General features: G+C 44.0%; 1 protein-coding gene across 1 annotated transcript in view; it reads left to right on the top strand.

Annotated features, from left to right (window-relative positions):
* Positions 1 to 4,147: 4,147 nt before the first annotated feature.
* The window catches only part of MUC4 (mucin 4, cell surface associated), a 47,791-nt gene continuing 31,337 nt past the window's right edge, over positions 4,148 to 20,601 (top strand). The window contains 1 exon segment of the mRNA XM_068968527.1: positions 4,148 to 4,152. Within this exon segment, the coding sequence (XP_068824628.1) occupies positions 4,148 to 4,152 (5 nt within the window).

The following is a 20,601-nucleotide window of genomic DNA, read 5'->3' as shown; positions in this document are numbered from 1 at the left end:
CTCCAACACCACAGTTCATAAGCATCAATTCTTTGGTGCTCAGCCTTCTTCACAGTCCAACTCTCACACCCATAAATGACCACTGGAAAAACCATAGCCTTGACTAGACAGACCTTTGTTGGCAAAGTAATATCTCTGCTTTTCAATATGCTATTTAGGTTGGTCATAACTTTTCTTCCAAGGAGTAAGCGTCTTTTAATTTCATGGCTGCAGTCACCATCTGCAGTGATTTTGGAGCCCCCCAAAACAAAGTCTGACACTGTTTCCACATCTATTTGCCATGAAGTGATGGGACCAGATGCCATGATCTTAGTTTTCTGAAAGTTGAGCTTTAAGCCAACTTTTTCACTCTCCTCTTTTGCTTTCATCAAGAGGCTCTTTAGTTCCTCTTCACTTTCTGCCATAAGGGTGGTGTCATCTGCATATCTGAGGTTATTGATATTTCTCCCAGCAATCTTGATTCCAGCTTGTGCTTCTTCCAGCCCACGACAATCTAATAACCATGGAGGGCAAAGCGCAGAGCAGAAGGAGCAATGGAGCCATGGGGACAAGGCCCGCACCCACCACTGACCAATTGCGTGACCTGGAGCACTCCCTTCTCCCTGGGCTGGCATCTCTTCCGTGATAGAAGGAATGTGGACCCCATGTTTGCCAAGGTTCTTCCAGTTCTAAAATTATGCTGAGATTCTCTTTTTCTTTCCAAAGTTGAAAAGAGGAGCCTACACATAGGTCTCAGATAGTAAATCGGGACTCTTGGATGCTGGCTTTTTGAGCACTGTTGCTAGTTTACAGGCTGAGTTTTCTTCTCCTTAAAGGTGAGTGAATGGATAAATTTACATTCTTGAGCCTCACGTCACTCCTGCCACTTCACCCCTGCCTGTGCACTCAGCATGGCCCCTTCTTCTTGGGAATCCCAGGTCTGGAAGACATTACTTGGGGGGGCATTAGTCCCCCTCTGCCTCAGAGGGAAAATGAGAAAGGAGCTAATTAGCGTGAAAATGCAGGACACCTTTAAAAAAGGGGGCTTGAAACCCAATCCTGGGAGAATGAGAGGGGCCTTTGTGTGGCCCAAACACCAGGGCCCCTGCTTTCATCACGGCCTGGAAGCCATGACCTCATGAGCAGAGCTCCCCTTTCATTACTTTGGGTAAGTCCTCTGCAGTGGACTGACGCCGACACGTAGCATACTCCCTTTGCGGGTCCAGGCGCAGAAGAGAACTACCCCCCCACCCCCGCCGCCCCTGCCCACAGTGGCATCAGTCCCCTTGGTCTGTATCTTTTGCAGTGTAAGAATCTTTTCCTTACAATCAGGTTTTGCCCTCTTCTGCGGAGCAGGAGCCAGACCCACTAAGCCCACAACCCCCTCACTGAACTGCTGAGTACAGAGCCGTGGACTAACTTTGAGTTGTGCAGGTCTGGGTTTGAAACCCAGCTGAGATGGTCAGTGTCTATACCTGTAAACTAGCCATCCTCTTTCAAGTGAGTGTCTCAGGTTGGGTCCTTCTGGAAGCAAACGCTGAGATGGAGTAAAATGAAAAAGTACACTGGGGAACAACACCTGTGAAAGGAAAAGGAAGAAGGCAGGACTGGGTGAGGGAGTGAGCACAGCTGACAAAGCCACACAGTCCCTATGGGTTATGTGGGATGCTCCGGTGTGCTGCCTATTAAAGGGAGCAACCTAAATGTCCATCAGCAGAGGAATGCATAAAGATATAGTACATGTATACAATGGAATATTATTCAGCCGTAAAAAGGGATGAAATTGGGTCATTTGTAGAGATGTGGATGGACCTCGAGACTGTCATAAAGACTAAAGTAAGTCAGAAAGAGAAAAACAAATATCATATATTAACTCATATGTGTGTGGAATCTAGAAAAAATGGTATAGATGATCCTATTTGCAAAGCAGAAATAAAGACACAGACAAACAGAACAGATGCATAGATACCAAGGGAGAAAGGGAATGGGAGGAACTGGGAGATTGGGATTGGCACATATACACTGTCGATGCTAGGGATAAAATAGATGACTAATGAGAACATACTATGTAGGCCAGAATACTGGAGCGGGTGGCCTGTCCCTTCTCCAAGGGTCTTCCCAACCCAGGGTTCGAATCCAGGTCTCCTGCTTTGCAGCTGGATTCTTTACCAGCTGAGCTACCAGGGAAGCCCACCATGTAGTACAGGGAAATTTGTTTAATGCCCTGTGATGACCTGAATGGGATGCAAGTCCAAAGGGGAGGGGATCTATGTACATGCATGGCGGATTCACTTCTGCTGTCCAGTAGAAGCTAACACAACACTAAAGCAACTCCAATAAAAATTAATTTTAAAGAAGAGTTTTTTCAATGGGAACCATGTTCTCAATACTTAATGATAAATTGGAAGCATGTGTAAGAATTTTTATTAAGCCTCATAACTATAAAATAAAATGATCTTGTGGGACTGGAACTATCCAATTCCTTGGACCGCTGCCTTGCAGCACTGCCTAGTCATTGACCTGGGGGTCGCCACGAGAAGTATGTGGTCTTGGCATGAATGCTGAGGTGCATCCTAAAGAGCTAACAGCTGGTGTTACCAACTAAACGCTCTCCTTGCAGCCAACAGTGAATCCATTCTTAAAGGCGCATCTCTGTGCCTTTGAGGAATAACAGTTTAGTATACAGGTGCCCACCAGGCAGAGGATAAACTCTCAGCTCATGTTTTTTTAGCTTTGGGGCCAGACAGACCTAGGTTTGATATTTAATCACCCTGGTCTGTCTTTCACCAAAAATTCTGTTAAGTTGGTTTAGCCAGAATCCACTCACCCCCTGTTTTTTCTTAGTAATTTTCTATCCACTGACCCGCCTCCCTGCTTCTTGGTTATAGCTTCCCACTTGTCCATGATCATTTGGAGTTAAGCCCAGGTCTATACTGAGGTCCCTTTTCACATATTGCAAGAGTTCGGAATAAAATCTATTTTTTTATGCTTTAACTATTGTTCAGTTCTACTTTTTTTTTTTGACATAATATCCTTATTTCACAGATGAGGAAAATAAGCCTTAAAGAGAACATGATTTGCCTTGAGTGGCAGAGCTGGGATTCAGGTTCAGGTGTCCCGAGCCCAGTAGAAGTCTTGACCATCACAGTGGTTCTGGAGAACTCTCTGCACCTCCAGTGCTCCTTGCATTGAGAAGTGGGAGGTTTGCTGTGTTAGGCTGACAACCTATCCAGTTCTTACTTTGGTCTAACCTGAATGGTTTTTTCTCTTCTGTAAATTGGAAACTGTAGTCCAGAAAAATGTCACCAAACAAAACATGTTATGAGTAAATAGTAAGAACTCATGAGCAAGAACTGACACAGCAAAATGATTAAGAAGGCCAAGTTAACTTTGGTGTCTGTGTAAATTTGTTTCAGTGATATCTTCCTCATATCCTGTCCCACTGTTCTATGCTTAAAATTGCTCTTTACCTTTGTGAATTTCCTATGGAAGTGAGGCGACTATTGAGGGGACCATGCTACTTCTCTGTAGTGTTTGCATTATACCTGGATGGTCCAGGCTTTTGATTTTGGCTGTAACTGGAATTTCAGCTTCAGAAAGCAAGTAGCCAGCAGGGTGGTGGAGCCTTCCTGGTCCTCTGAGATGGCACCACAGTGTAGCCTTCCAGTCCTCTCTGGATGACTGCAAGTTCTGCCTGGGAATGTGGACATGCCGATTCCTCATCCTGGGCTGTGCAGTGGAAGCCTGAGCTTCTTGCTCAGGGACCAATCACTCCACAGATTCCACACTCAGGGAACCAAGTCTGGAGGAACCAGAAGCAAAGTTTCTAGATGTGGCAAAGAGCAGGGCAAGATCACCATTGCTGTCCTTTGCAGAGCTAACTAGCTACCTTCTCTCACTTTCAGATTCTGCCTGGCACACCCAGATGAGGCTTTCTCTTCCTTCTTAGTTATGCCTGCGAGTCCCAAGAAGTCAAAATAGGTGACAGGAGTGCCAAAGTCTCCAGAAGCAGCCCCTACTTCCTCGTGGGGTCAAAATTCCTTCTCCCTAGGTTCTACTCTCAACCCCACTATCCACCTCAGATTCCTCAAGCTTGCTTCCCCAGGCTGCCTCAGACTTTAAAGACTCTGACTCTGTTACGCCCTCTAGTGGAAAGAGGAAATCCACGATGCGGTGAGGGTGGACCCTTTTCCTGACATGGAGCAGATATTATTTTAAGATTTTTTTTTTTTAATGTGGGCCGCTTTAAAGTCTTTATTGAATTTGCTGCAATATTGCCTCTGTTTTACGTTTTGGTTTTTTGGCCAGAGGCACGTGGGAATACTTAGCTCCCACATCTTCTGCACTGGAGCGTGAAGTCTCACCCACAGGATTGCCAGGGATCGCCTGACTGAGCCTATATTCTGAGCCCAACGCTCCACCCCACAAATTGCTTATGGGGTATCTCTGATTCCTGCCTCTCACCTCACATCTTTCCTCCCACTTTCTATGTTTCCTAGGATCTTCTCAAATTTCATTCCTTTTCCTAGGCGTACAGCCCCAAATTCACTGCCTCTTGGCCCCTCTCTTCCCTGTTCTGACCTGCTCTGTCTACTGAAACGACTTAGCTGCTCCCGCTGTGACAGTCCAAAGTGCTAGCAAGACATGGGCGGCCCAGGCAAAACACCAGGCAGGAGGGTGGGCTCATCTGTGGGCCCCTCATTTTCAGGGTGTCCAGGTTTCGATTCCCCTCCATGCCCCTCCCCCTACCTGGCTCAGGCTGCCTAGGAATGCAGAAATGGGTGTATTGGTGTTTTTATTCTTCCTTGGTGGGGGAAGGGGGTGGAGGCTGAGGAAAGGAAAGAGGAGGCAAGGATGATTGGCGTGGGGGCCACACCTTCTTTTGTCCTCCTCTGGTACTCTGGCCCCTCGGTGAAACACACCTGTTTAAGGCCAGCAGCCAGTGGGGACAGATTCAGCTCTGCTCCTGTGCCGAGGACCTTCCTGGGGGAGCGTGAGGGACCCTTTCCGGAGCCATGAGGGGTACCCACTGGAGGAGGCTTCCCTGCGTGTTCCTGAGCTGCTTGAGTTCCTGCCTCTGTGGGCCAGCAGTCCTGGGTAAGTGATGCACTTGGGGCAGCATTTGGGGCTGGGGGTGGCTGACTTCACTGAGCCTCCGAGGAGCTGCGGTCTTTCGTGGGGGGACAAAGAGAGAGGCAGAGAGAGGTGAGTGGGCAGAGATGGCACAAGATGAGGGAGAGAGAAAGAGAATGCTAGACAGACAGAGGAAGGAGGAAAGAGAGTCAGAAGCAGGGAGACGTTGGGAGGAACAGCCTGGCTTGGGGAAAACCCACAGGGAGAACCAGGCAAGCAGAACTGTGGAAAGAGAGAGAAAGTTGAGGAGAGGGAATGACACAGGAAAACAGGAAAGCTCCGTGACCAAGCTGGAAGAAAAACTTAGAGAAAGATGTAAGGTCAGAGGGAAAGACAAGGGAGAAACAGATGAATCAAAACAAGGTACAGACAGAGGGAGGCGGAGGCGGGAGGAGGAGACAAGTAAGTGTTAGTCGCTCAGTTGTGACCGACTCTTTGTGACCCCATGGACTGCAGCCCACCGGGCTCCTCTATCCATGAGATTTTCCAGGCAAGGATACTGGAGTGAGTTGCCATTTCCAGAATTCTCCAGGGAATCTTCCCAATCCAGGGATTGAACCCAGGTCTCCCGCATTGCAGGCAGACTCTTTACCAGTTGAGCCACAGGGGAAGTGGTCAATAGCCCACAGCAAAGATGTAATCACAGCTCCCTTGCCTCCTCAGGAGGCCTGAAAAAGACTTCACCTCACCTGAGGACTCATTCCTCATAAGGTGGGTCAGAGGAACACACTGTCTTAGAGATAATGAGAGGCGCAATGCCAGGGATGTGGAAGATTCCATCTTCCTTGCCACATTTAAGGGCTTGGCTAAGAGCAAATGGAACCCCCACAATCTCCACCATCCTCACACCCACCCCCTCATCCTCGCTACTCATCACAGTGAGGAAACGGAGGCCAGTAGGAGCCTGCAGAGCCTGCAGCTACCAGCCATTCAGGGTGTGTTCCTGGGGGTAGACTGAGGGGTGTCTGTAGAAGTCATGGCCGTGGGCAATGGGGAGAAGATGGATAGGATTTAGGGACCTTGGGTGTGGTCTTGGCTTTGCCAATGAGTGATCTGGTCCTGTGACCAGTTCCCATTGTATATCTTTCCAGGCCTCACTTCCCCATGCAAAAAGCAGGGTGGTGGATGGCATGACCTCTGGATTGCTAAGTCCTTAAGTTTTAGCATTCTGTGATTTAAAATCAACACGCAAAGAAGTTGAGTACCAGCTCTGCGCTTGGCCTTGCATTAAGGTCATCAAGCTCGAGAGGAGCCAGGAAGTGTGTGGAGAGGAGCCTGAAAGGGCAAGAAGTGGGGTGGGAGTAGGCGAGAGAAGATGGGTGGGGAGTGATGGTGTGAGTGAGGGGTGGACCTTGAAGGTGGAAGGTTGTCCTGAAGCCGCACACCAGTGCCCTGGATCTGAGTCCCGTGCAGTGGGAAAGGGCACAGGATGGAACAGGGCCAGGAAAAGGGGGAGTGGGCTGGGAGTTGGCCTCCCAGGCATGTGGTGGAGTATCCAGAGGACCTTGGAGGGAAAAGTAGTCTCCATGGGTCGGGCAGTGAGCCCCCCACATCTGCCGGGTGGGGGCTTCTGGAGAAGTGGGAACTGGTCAGTCCCATTCTCTTGGCTCCCTGAGGGGGTGCCTACAGTTGACTTGCCTATGTCTGAGCCCAGGGTCTGCCTCCATACGGTGCCAGCACCCTCGTCCAGGCCAGAGTCCTCTCTGGAGCAGGTGTCTGAGCCTCCACCCCAGGTTGGAAGGAGAAACACTGGGGTTTCCACTGACAGTGTTACAGGGTAAAGGCTGCTGTAGGAAAAAGCTCTGGCTCTTGAAGGGAAAAGGAGAAGAGAAAGGTGGGCAGAGGCGGGCTGGACAGGGAGCCAGCAGGGACTTGGTGTCTACTGGTGGCTTCTGGTAGAAATGGCTCAGAAGGAAGCCTGGAAACCCTAATTCCACACCCTCTGGCAAGAAAACTAAGTCAAAATAAGCCTCAGTCTCCCATACTCTCAGTGGCCTAGTAACTGAAGGGCCACCACCCTCCACAGCCCCTGGGAGGTGCGACTGTAGCAAGTGCAGGACAAGGGAGATCCACAGTCACCAAGGGCCCCAGGGGAAGCCTCTCCTGTCCCCTTCTCTCTAAGAACCACTAATCTATCTAGGAGAGGCGCACCAACTTGCCACCAGGGGAATCTGAACCCTCCACTGGGGTCTGCTCCACCTTGGGAAACCCTCCCTGTGCTTGGGCACATTCAAAAGGAGAAAGTCCCTGAACAAGAGGTCCTGATAGGAAAATCCATCAAATTTAGGTCAATAGCTCAGCAAAATGTAGAGCAAAAAGCAGGAGGTTAAAACCAAAAGACCCCATGTCAAGTTTTCCACTTACCAGCCCAAGGGATAGGAGAATAGAACATTTAGCTCACAGACTTCATTGGCAAAATTAGTGAAATGAAAAGGTGCTATTACTCAGGGCAGTGGTGAAGATAAAATGAGGTTGTATCTAGTACAAAGCAGGGGCTTCCCAGGTGGTGCTAGTGGTAAAGAATCCACCTCCCAGTGCAGGAGACATAAGACGCAGATTCGATCCCTGGGTCTGGAAGATTCCCTGGAGGAGGACATGGCAACCCACTCCAGTATTCTTACCTGCAGAATTCCATGGACAGAGGATCCTGGCAGGCTACAGTCCAAAGAGTTGTAAAGAGCTAGACATGACTGAAGTGACTTAGCACACACTGACACAGTACAAAGCAGAAGAGAGACAGGGACCACTGCATTTTTATTTTATTTTAAAATGTATTAAACTATAGTTGATTTACAATACTGTGTTAGTTTCAACTGTACAGCTTCAGATTCTTTTCCATTATAGGTTATTATAAGATATTGAATGTAGTTCTATGTGCTTTACAGTAGGTCCTTGTTTATCTATTTTGTATATAGTGGTGCATATTTATTAATCCCATACTCCTAATTTATCACTGCCCCTCTTTTCCCTTTTGGTAACCGTAAGTTTGTTTTCTATGTCTGTGCAGCTATTTCTGTCTTGTATACAGGTTCATTTGTATTATTATTTAGATTCCACATGTAGGTGATATCATGTGATATTTGTCTCTGTCTGATTTATTTCATTTAGTATGATAATCTCTAGGTCCATTCATGTTGCTGCAAATAGCATTATTTCGGGACCACTGCATTTTAGAGCTGGGAGACTAGGGCAGGAGGGTGATAGAGGTAGAATGGAAAGGACATTTCTGTTGGCTTGGAGACATTCCCATTCGTTTAAAAGATCTATGATCTCTTTAAAAAACACCTCCCATTTTCCTGTAGGTTTGCAAGTGTCCACTTGGTTTATTCAGAATGTGGCTTCTTACATGTAAAAAAATGAAAATAGACCATTTTTTAACTTCATACAGAAAAATAAGCTCAAAATAGATTAAAGACCTAAATGTGAGACTGGGCATTATAAAACTCCTAGAGGAAAAAAAAAAAAACATAGGTGAAACACTCTCTGACATAGATCACAGCAACATCTTTTTCGATCCACCTCCTAGAATAATAGAAATAAAAATAAAAAATAAACAAATGGGATCTATTTAAACTCAAAAGCTTTTGCACAGCAAAGGGAACAATAAGCAAAGCCAAAAGACAACCCACAGATTGGGAGAAAATATTTGCAAATGATGTGACTGATAAAGGATTAGTCTCCAAAATTTACAAACAGTTCATGACACTTCACATAATAAGAAGAAACAACCCACTCAAAAAATGGCCAGAAGACCTAAATAGATATTTCTCCAAAGAAGACATACAGATGGCCAATAGACACATGAAAAGATGTTCAACATCGCTAATTATCAGGGAAATGAGAATCAAAACTACAATGAGATATCACCTCACACCAACCAGATTGGCTATCGTCAAAAAATCCACAAACAGTGAATGCTGGAGAGGGTGTGGAGAGAAGAGAATCCTCCTACCCTATTGGTGAGAATGTAAATTGGTACAGCCACTATGGAGAACAGTGCAGAAGTGCCTTTAAAAACTAAAAATAGAGCTAACGTATGACCCTACAATCCTACTCCTGGGAATATATCCAGAAAAAACCATGGTCCGAAAAGACACATGCAACCCAGTGTTCATTGCAGCACTGTTTCCAACAGCCAAGACACGGAAGCAACCTAAACGTCCATCAACAGAGGAATGGATAAAGAAGATGTGATACTTATATACAATGGAATATTACTTGGCCATTAAAAGGATGAAATAATGCCATTTGCAGTGACATGGATGGACCTAGAAAGTGTCATATTGAGTGAAGTAAGTCAGACAGAGAATGAGAGATAACATATGACATCCCTCAGATATAGAATCTAAAAAGAAATGATACAAATGGACTTACAGAACAGAAAGAGACTCACAGAAAACGGAATTGCCAGAGGGAAAGGGATAGTTAGTGAACACTGCTTAAAAACACTGCTATATTTTAAATGGTTAACCAGCAAGGACCTATTGTATAGCACATGGAACTCTGCTCAATGTTGTGTGCCAACTTGGATGGGAGCGGAATTTGGGGAAAAATGAATACATGCATATGTATGGCTGAGTCCCTTCACGGTTCTCCTGAAACTATCAAACACTGTTAATTGGTGATATCAGTTCAGTCGCTCAGTCATGTCTGATTATTTACAACCCCATGGACTGAAGCACACCAGGCTTCCCTGTCTATCACCAACTCACAGAGCTTGCTCAAACTCATGTCCATTGAGTCGGTGATGCCATCTACCATCTCATCCTCTGTCATCCCCTTCTCCTCCTGCCTTCAATCTTTCCCAGCATCATGGTCTTTTCCAATGAGTCAGTTCTCATTGGCTATATACCCCAATACGAAACAAAAAGTTAAAAAAACAAACAAACAAAAAACAAATGACACAGTACACTAAAAAAAAAAAAAAAGAAGAAGAAGAATGTGTCTTCTTGTATGAACTGATGCTGAATGCAGCTCCACCGTGGGCAGATGCCCCATGCTCAGACATGGTGGCTGCACAGTTCCTTGCACAGCAAGCTCCTCCACACCCTTGGTTACTGGGCTCTGTTCCAGATGCAGAGGCTGTCTTTACAGAGTTTGACACACCAGTAATTTATGTCTCCCTTGCCAGGAGAGGCCAAGAAACGGTTGGCCTTTTATGTGCTCAAACAAGTGGTTTGCTACCGTGTCTGTTCTCTGGTTTTGTGGCCCCTCTGAATGCTTCAGAGGTGCACTGATGGAGCCCACCAAGCCATCTTCTCCCAAGGACAGGACTGAAGACTTTCCAAGCCATCTCTCCTTCTAGTTCCTACCTTTCACATTCTACTAGGCTGATTCATGGCAAGCAGACCCCTACTCACCGTTGTATCCTCATTCCCAGCACAGCACTAAAGAGTTGAGTTGAAATGAACTCCATGTTTGGCATTTCCATAGAGCTTTAAATACTCAACATTTTCCTTGAGATTCCGAAGTGGGCCCGGAAACTAGGTGTCTGTGTTTTGCAGCCTCCAGAGTCATGGCCAGTCCTGTAGAGGGCACTGGCTTGTGCAACAGGAAGCCAGATTCTCCACGTGTGCACTTTTAAGGTCTGCATAGACATCTCTGATCTGTATAGAAGCCCCCAACTAAAACTGAATTTGATAATGAGTTTGAGGGAATTCAGAACAGAAAAGAGTGAGGAGTTACTCATTCACTTGCTGAATTTTGACTCGTGCCAAATGTTCTAGACACAAGAATAATGAAGTCATGGTTTCTGCCTCCAAAGCTTGTGTGAGGTCATGCAGCCCATAAATCGGGGAGCTGGGCCTAGAAGGTGGGTCACCGCATTAGCATTGTGGCACACAAGCTCTGTAAACCAGCCTGGCTCATCAATGGAGGATGAACAGAAGCACCCACACCTCATGCTGAGATGGTCATCTGTTCGTTCATTCACACATTTGTTAGTTAAACAGCTATTTAAGGAGTTGTGCCTGACATTGTTCCAGGGCAGCGCTGTGTGAACACAAAGAAGAATGAATCAGACAAGGCCCAGCCTCCTACAGCTAACATCTAGTGTGCAGAGAGTTACGAAATAATTACAGAAAAATTCCTCAAATGTGGTGTTATGTTGAACAAGTATTATGATGAGAGCAAAGTAGGGAAACTTCATTTAGATTAATAAATTCATGAAGGCCTTTCTGAGGAAGTGCTGTGCATATGAGCTGAGACCCAGGTCTAAGTAATAAAATGAGGTGGAAATTGTGGGGGGAGAGGGGTGGAGGAGGGAGAGGGAACGTGAGCCAGGCAGGGCAAGACGTGCAGGGTAAGGAGAGACCTTGGCCCTTAGGAGTACTTGAAAGAGGTAGGCAGATCCAGATGTGGTAAGACCTTGTAAATGGTAAAATGGAGTGTGGATTTTAAGGAACCAAAATGGGCAGACATGGGATTCCCAGGTGGTGCTAGTGGTAAAGATCCTGCCTGCCAATGCAGGAGACGTAAGAGATTCGGGTTCGATCCCTGTGTCAGGAAGATACCCTGGGGGAGGGCATGGCAACCCACTCCAGTATTCTTGCCTGAAGAATCCCACGGACAGTGGAGCCTGGCAGGCTACAGTCCATAGGGTTGCAAAGAGTTGGACACGACTGAGGTGACTTAGCACTTAGCACAAGATGGGCAGACAGTACAGGGTTATAGGTAAAGCAGTGATATGATCAGGTTTGAACTTTGGAATGGCTGCTCCGGATTCCTGGAGGGAAATGGACTGGAAAGGGGCAAGGGTGAGTTGGAAACCAGTTAAGAACTGGCTGTAGGAGTCCCAGCAGAAAGAACTGGCTGTAGGAGTCCCAGCAGAAAGTGCTATGGCATGGCCTGGTGGTAGCAGCAAAGATCTGGGAAGGGAGTGGTAAAGTTATCAGCAAGCTGACCTTCTGCCCTAACAAGGACATGGTCACAAGGACTGCTGCCTTTGCCAGGCTCTCAGGGCTTCCCAGGTAGCACCAGTGGTAAAGAACCCTCTTGCCAATGCAGAAGACGCAAGAGATTGGGTTTGATCACTGGGTCAGAAAGAGCCCCTGGAGGAGGGCATGGCAACGTATTCTAGTATTCTTGCCTGGAAAATCCCATGGACAGAGGAGCTCGGTAGGCTACAGTCCATGGGGTTTAAAAGAGTCAGACGTGACTGAAGCGACTGAGCATGCACGCAGGACTTTGTAGAGACCAAGACAGCAGGCAGTGCAGAGTGCCTTTTATTGAGTTTAGATACTGGGCTAACTATTTTACATACTGTACCCCTTGGTATTACTAGCATCTACCCTCATCCCAGTGGCACCCCACTCCAGTACTCTTGCCTGGAAAATCCCATGGATGGAGGAGCCTGGTAGGCTGCAGTCCATGGGGTCGCGAAGAGTCGGACATGACTGAGCAACTTCACTTTCACTTTTAACTTTCATGCATTGGAGAAAGAAATGGCAACCCATTCCAGTGTTCTTGCCTGGAAAATCCCAGGGACAGGGGAGCCTGGTGGGCTGCCGTCTATGGGGTTGCGCAGAGTCAGACACGACTGAATCGACTTAGCAGCAGCAGCAACCCTCATCCCACTTTTATAGATAAGGACCTCAAGACTCAGAGGGGTCAAGTAACTTGCCCAAGTTACATGTGAATGTTGGTCAGTTTGACATTGAAACTGACACTTAAAAAAAAATTGAAGTATAGGTGATCTACAATGTTGTGTTAGTTTCTGGTATACAGCAAAGTGATTCAGTTATATAAAGAATATATATACATATATGTGTATATTTATATTCATGCTCCTTTCCATTATGGTTAATTGAAAGATCATTGACCATAATTTTCTGTGCTATTCAGTAGGATCTAGTTGTTTATCTATTTTGTATGTAGCAGTGTGTATCTGTTCATCTAGTCAAAGCTATGGTTTTTCCAGTGGTCATGTATGGATGTGAGAGTTGGACTGTAAAGAAAGCTGAGCGCCGAAGAGTTGATACCTTTGAACTGTGGTGTTGGAGAAGACTCTTGAGAGTCCCTTGGACTGCAAGGAGATCCAACCAGTCCATCCTAAAGGAAATCAGTCCTGAATATTCATTGGAAGGACTGATGCTGAAGCTGAAACTCCAATACTTTGGCCACCTGATGCAAAGAACTGACTCATTGGAAAAGACCCTGATGCTGGAAAAGATTGAAGGCGGGAGGAGAAGTGGACAACAGAGGATGAGATGATTGGATGGCATCACTGACTCAATGGACATGAGTTTGAGTAAACCCTGGGAGCTGGTGATGGAGGGAGGCCCGGCATGATGGAGTCCATGAGGTCTCAAAGAGCTGGACATGACTGAGCAACTGAACTGAACTGAGGGTGTATCTGTTAGGCTTCTCTCAGTCTTTGCTCAGTCGGTAAAGAATTTGCCTACAATGCAGTAATTTGCCTGCAATGCAGGAGAACCAGGTTTGATTCCCAGCTCCAGAAGATCCCCTGGAGAAGGAAATGGCAACCCACTCCAGTATTTTTGCCTGAAAAATCTCATGGACAGAAGAGCCTGACAGGCTACAGTCCATGGGGTCACAAGAGTCAGACAAAACTTAGCCACTAAACCACCACCAGTGTATACCTGTTAATCCTGGATTCCTAATTTATCCCTCCCCTCTTCCCCTTTGGAGACCATAAGTTTGTTTTCTATATCTGTGAATCTGTGGAACTCACACTCTTAAGTACTCTGTGGCCTTGTCTCCATTGACGTGTCCCTGTCAGCCTCAGAAAGGACCTTGTTAGGGGGCATCAGAGGTACCATGTTTGTCTGGAATCACAGCTAAAACAACCAATCAAACATTAAATCATAATAGCTACTACCATATCATTTTCCCACTTCATTCTCTACTCCTTCAAGTCAAAGACGAGCTCACCTGTGTTCTGAGGGAACCAAGACAATGGAAAAATCACTGATGTTGTTACAGTTTTCTTAAGCCTTTCTTCCTTTTCCTCATCAGTAAATGGAGCCACCTTCTTAGAGCTGATGGAAAAAAAATTATGTCAATAACATCAAATAAAATCATTTAGAATTCATCTTTTTAGCTGGCTTCAAAGCAAGAACTTTGTCTCTTCTTTCCAACTATACTCACCGAAGTCATATTCCAAACAATGCATATTGACCACCATTTCTTCACCTTGGATATTACCACAAGTTATTTAATCGTCTCCCAGCATCTGGTGTGGCAATACCAAGGTTACCCTGATGATAATCCCAGAAGCTCTGGAACCAAATCAAAAAGTGTCACAATCCACTTTGATCATCAGCTTACCGGCCCCACTCCAACTTTCCTTTTCAATGCCCCCATCCCCAGCTTCCACCATCTTGGTCTTGGAGCTCATCTCTCCCTGACCCCCACTAAGGCAGGCACACCTTCCTAGCCTAGGGAAGCCTCAGGAGTCTGACTACCTTTTGCCACAGCCGTGTTCACGCTTCCCAAACTGCGGCCATTGTATTGGTCTCCTCCTGGCTCCTGGACCCCTGTGACAGTCACAGGAGAAGTAGGTGCCATTTAACCCTCTCTCCAACCTCAGCTGAAGGAACCAACCAGGACATGAGGATACCTTGAGTTCATCCATTCAACAGATGTCTGTGAAGTAATTCCTGTACGCCAGCCATCATTCCAATGGGCTCAGTCGTCGTAAGGGCATTTGGAATTAGCATCTTCCCTCATCTTCAGTTCTAGGAACAATGGAGGAAAACACCCAGCAGACATAACAGTGGCCACAGTTTCTGTTTCCTCTAAGATAACAGCAAGAACACGAAGTGCAGCCACCAGTTCCATTGCCACAGTTCCTAGAGCAGGACTCCAGTGGCCTTCACATCCTTCATCTAACACCAGCCCACCACCTCTGAGGATGGCTCTGGAAAGGCTTCAGCTATCAAATCCCGACCACAGAGGGGCAGAAGCCTGAAATCACCCCCAACAAAGAAAGCTCTCAGAAATTTCAGCCTTTAGTCGCCAAGAATGTCTGAGAGGACGACATCCTCATCCTTGACCTGGGAAGTGCAGACCCAGCTCTCTGTGAGCAACAAGTCATACATCCTCACTCCTCCTCTGTGAGAGGGACTGTGGCTGCATCTGCATGAGTTCGGGGGCTGTGCCCATTCTGAGGCGGACACACACACAAATGGCCTGGGCTCCCTCACAGGACAGCAAGGCAAATGGTGCTGTCTCTCTCCTCCAGCTTCTACACACCTTTCAGGGCACTGCTGCCCATCGGTGAGTCAATTTTCTCTTCAAGGTGAATCTTGCCATTGGGTGATTTCCTTGGCACTCCATTGCCCTAGGCACAGCTGGCGAAGAGCCCCACAAATCAGGAAACAAGCGCGGAAAGCTGAAACTTTGTGGGTGACACACTGAGCAGGAGGCTCTAATCCACTCACCTCATAGTCAGCAAGTTCTCTAAAGGCTCAAAAGGACACAGCCCTGTTTGACAAGATTTTTCTCAAAGGAAGAAGATATTGGGCTGTTCTCGCTCATCCACTGCCAATGGGACTATACTTTGGTATGACTTTTCGGCAGAGAAATTTGGCAGTATGTATTAATGACATGGGGCTTCCACAGTGGCTCAGATGGTAAAGAATCTGACTGCAACGCAGGAGACCCCGGGTTCAATTCCTGGGTCTGGAAGATCCCCTGGAGAAGGAAATGATTACCCACTCTGGTATTCATGCCTGGAGAATTCCATGGACAGAGGAGCCTGGCAGGCTACAGTCCATGGGGTTGACACGACTGAGTGATTAACACTTTCAGCTTTCATTCATGACATGAAGACTTTTATAAGCATTAACCAGTCATTCTACTTACAGAAATTTATGTTGAGGAAATGAGCTGAACAAAGAAAACAAAACAAAATATCATTCAGAAAGATAGTCATCAAAACTTTGTTTATCATAGCAATACACTGGAAACAGGCTAAGTGTCCAACAGTAAGTTAATATGGGAATATTATTTGATGTAAAAATGATGTCCAGTGTTCCACAAGGGACACAGACTCTCTCTCTCTCTTCCCTTCCCCTCCACTCCCAACACACTAGCAACACATGGAAAGAACATAAAGTAAGGTTTATTAAGGAAAAGTGTACAAGCAAAGGGTATATGATCCTTGAGCTCCCATTATTTCAGAGAGGTGGTTATAGCAGGACACAATGGAGGAAGTGCTCTAGGAGAGAGACCTGCCCCAGTGCTACTGCTGTTCGTAGGGAGATGGGAATGGTAACAATGCAAGTATTCAGGTTGAGGGAGTGGCTTTGTTCGTGAAGGGAAGCCTCCAGAGCCTAGTCAGTGGTGTTTACCTAGACATCCAAGATCTTGCTGTTGACCTTAGCTGGCCCAATCCCCCTGAGCCAGCTCTTCCAGGCCTACAAACGGAGGAAGACAAAGAACTGCCATCCAAGATAGAAAAGGTCTGTCTTTCTTCAGGGTATCTGCACAAAGAATAAAAGCATGAAGAAATGCTTATTATATCAGATAAAATTTTTTTAAAAGAATGCAAAGTTATGTATACTAGGTAACTATGTATTTTTTAAAGCATATAGAAGGACACATACCAATGTGATTGTCTGGGTAAGATTATGCGGTTTGGTCTTTCAAAGATTTATATTTTACAGTTTTTATATAATGAGTATGTCTTCTTTAATATATTTCAATATCATTTAACTTTGTCCATAAAGATTAGCCATATCATTTGTTAGGTTTATTTTTAGGTACTTTATATTTGTCCCTAACAAAAACACTACCACCAAAAAAACTTTTTTTTTTTTTTTTTTTTTGCTGATGTATAGGACTGACTTACTGGATCATATGGTAATTCTATTTTTATTTTTTTTAAGGAACTGCCATACTGTTCCTGCCATCCTGACTATACCATTTTATGTTTCCACCAACAGAGAACAAGGGTTCCAATAGTCCCACATCTTCGTCTGCAAATGGGTAATTTTACTCATTTCTCGTTCCAATTTGGATGTCTTTTATTTTATTTTATTTTTTCTTGTGTAATTGATTTGGCTAGAACTCCCAGTACTTATCTTGGACAAGTTACTTATTAAGATTGAGTCTCAGTCTCTAATTTGTAAAAGGAGGGCACTTAACTAGATCTCTAACATAGCCTGTTTCTTTATAATTTCTTCCCTTTCTAGAAGATACTTTTAATAGAACAAGTTTTCTATATGATAATCTTCTACTTACACAAAAGTAGATACTGGCTAGAATTTTATTCTATTAACTGTTGGATTCTTCTTGATATTTATTAAATTTTGTATTGCTTGACCTTTGGGCTATAATTTTTTTGTATTATAGAGCTTCCTTGGTGGTTCAAATGGTAAAGAATCCACCTGCAATACAGGACACCCAGATTTGATCTCTGGGTCAGGAAGATCCCCTGGAGAAGGGAATGGCAACCCACTCCAGTATTCTTGCCTGAACAATTCCATGAACAGAGGAGTCTGGAGGGGTATAGTCCATGGGGTTGAAAAGAGTCAGACACGACTGAGTGACTAATACTAATATCCAGTACTGTGTTGAATAGAAGTGGCGAAAATAGGCACCCTTGCCTTGTTCCTGATCTTAAAGAGAAACACTGCAGTGTTTCACCATTGAGTACGATATTTGCCATGGCATTTTCATGTATGACTTTCATTATATTGATGTAGTTTTCCTCTACTACAGTAGTTTGTTGAGGCTTTTTATCATGAAAGAGTGTCAGATTTTATCAAATGCTTTTTCTGCATCAGTTTAGGTGATCATGTCATTTCCCCCATTCATTTTGTTAATATGATATATCACATTGATCAAGTTTCTTATGTTGAATCAATATTGCATTTCAGAAATAAATCTCATTTGGTCATGGTATATAATCCTTTAAATATACTGCTGAACTCAGGTTGCTGTTGTTTTGTTGAGGATTTTTGCATCAGTGTTCACAAGGAATATTGTCATAAGGGATATCTTTTTTTTTTCCTATAGTGTCTTTGCCTGGGTTTAGTATCAAGGTAATGCTGGCTTAAAAGAATGAGTTAGAAAGTATTCCTTCCTCTTCAACTTATTGGGAAAGTTTGAGAAGGATTGGTGTTCGTTCTTCTTCAAGTGTTTGGTAGAATTCACTAGTGAAGCCATCAGGCCCAGTGCTTTTCTTTGTTGGTTCAATCTCCTTACAAGTTATATGTCTATTTAGATTTTCTATTTGTCCATAACTTAGTCTTGATAGATTTTGTGTTTCTAGGAGACACATTGATCATTGTATCTAGGTTATCCAGTTTGTTGGTGTATAATTGTTCATAGTAATCTCTTATAATCCTTCAAATTTCTGTAGAATTGGTAATAATGCCCCGATTCTTATTTCTAGTTTTAGTAATTTGAGTCTTCTTTCTTTTTTTTCCTTCAGTCAGTCTAGGTAAAAATTTATCAATATAGGGTCTTTCCAAAGAACCAACTTTTAGTTTAATTAATTCTCTCTATTGTTTTTCTATTCTCTATCTCATTTATGTTTGCTCTGATCTTTATTATATCTTTCCTTCTGCTAGCAGTGTGCTTATTTTGTCTTCCAAAAAACCAAGTTTTGGCCTTATTAATTCTGTTTTCAACTCTTTTTCTATTACTGAACTCTGTTCTTAATTATATTGTTCATTCAGCTTTCTTTTTCTTTTTTTTTCTTTCTGGTTTTCCTAGGCCATCTTTTCACTGAGAATTCCAGGTTATGCAGAAGATACTCAATTTATAGAAAACATTTCTTATACATTATCTGGCATTTGCAGGTTTTGTAAAGGCTTATCTGTTCTGCCATTTTGCTGGAAATGGAGCTGCACTACTTTCATCAGTGAACAAACAAAAACCTTTACTTAAGAATTTGGCTTGTGCAATCATAAAACTTTTGCTACTGATATTGATTTTAACAGAGGTGATGCAGGTTCTGGAAAGGTTTAATTGCTGAGAATCTATAATAAGTTTAGTAAGTTTGGTATGTAAATAGCGTCTGTCTGGTGACTCAAATCCAGATGACAGAGTATTGCTTTTATTTATGTTCTTAGGGAAATATAATATCTGATGATAATTGCAGAGGTATGTCTTCCAATCCAAACTAGAGAAACCAAGTTTTGCAAATTTACTGAGGAGAGAGCAAGTATAGAATATGGAATCCTATAAACAAGTCTACTCATTATTCTGAATAAAGGAAGTCCCCTTTTAAAGTTGAAGCAGATTGCTCAGATAAGTGCTTAATAAATACTTGTGGTACTGAAAAAATAAAATAAAATTGAAGCAGAGTCATTTTGGGTGAAGTAGAAACCCAAGGACTTTCTAACACAGGTCTGCAGCTCAATCCATACATTTATCCATACCAGCTTAGAAGCGTGTCACCTGTAATTAGTTACTATTAATAAATAGTAGGTGAGTCACTTTCAACAAATTATAGCTACAGGGTGAGTCACTTTTAATTAATCAGAGCTGATTCATAGTCACTCTCACTCACTTGAAAGTCAAAGTTGTACTGAAGTATAGTGGACTTAACGATGTCGTATTAACTTCTGCTGTGCAGCAAAGTGCCTCAGCTATACACATATATATCATTTGCCATTATGGTTATCACAGGATATTGAACATACTTCCATTTACTGTACAGCAGGAACTTGTTTATCCATGAGATTGCTTTCTTTTTTTTTTTTTCAGATTGCTTTCTTAAGAAGAGAAAGTGGTGACGTTGTGGTCAACTCCAGGAACGGCACTCAAACCTATATTCTTCTTTAGAAGTTTGTCTCGCTGTGAACTAATCCCTCCAACTAGTTGTGAGCACAGAAGTTAATTTTTTTTTTTTTTTGAGAACAGCAAGGGGGCTAACAGAAACTAAAAAAAGTGTGTTCCTGAGGGAGGAAAAAAAGACTCAAAGTTTCTTGGTTTCTTTTTGGTTTTGAAGACTTGTGGACCTTAAAGATAAAATTCAGGAGGATGGTACACTCTCCTGGCTGGCTGAGGCTTTGTCTGTAGCTAGTGCAAGTGCAGCCAAATATTTAAAATAAAACAGGTTGAAATTTAAACATTCTGCCTGGTAAATAAACTGGAAAAAAAAAAAAAAACAACTAGCCATGATCAATTAGATTAACATCATGTTATGATGTGGCCAGGGCTAGAGTATGTGTACTTACTCATGAGGTTTCTGCTAAATTGGGAGAAATATAAAAATAAACATTAAAAAAGGTAGAAATTTAATTTGCTTTTTAAAAAAATGCTATAATTCAGGTTGAAAGAGTTAACATGGAGTTTAAAATAGTCTGGTCTCTTCTCTAGTCTAATCCTGCCTCCTTCCTCATAAGGAAGATGGCTATAAGTTGTTATATTCTTGAGATTTTTTTTTTCTTAACTGTTTGAAGCATCCCTGATCAGGCCAACTTACTCTGCAGGAATCCTGCTCCTCCATCCCTTAGTCTTTATTGTAGCATTTTTCTAAGCCTCCCTCCAGGCATGTCTAAACCTCTGACC

This window comes from Capricornis sumatraensis, chromosome 1 (assembly GCF_032405125.1).
Source record: "Capricornis sumatraensis isolate serow.1 chromosome 1, serow.2, whole genome shotgun sequence".
Classification (NCBI taxonomy): domain Eukaryota; kingdom Metazoa; phylum Chordata; class Mammalia; order Artiodactyla; family Bovidae; genus Capricornis; species Capricornis sumatraensis.
Note: the sequence above shows the minus strand (reverse complement) of the source record. Positions and strands in the feature narration are given on the sequence as shown.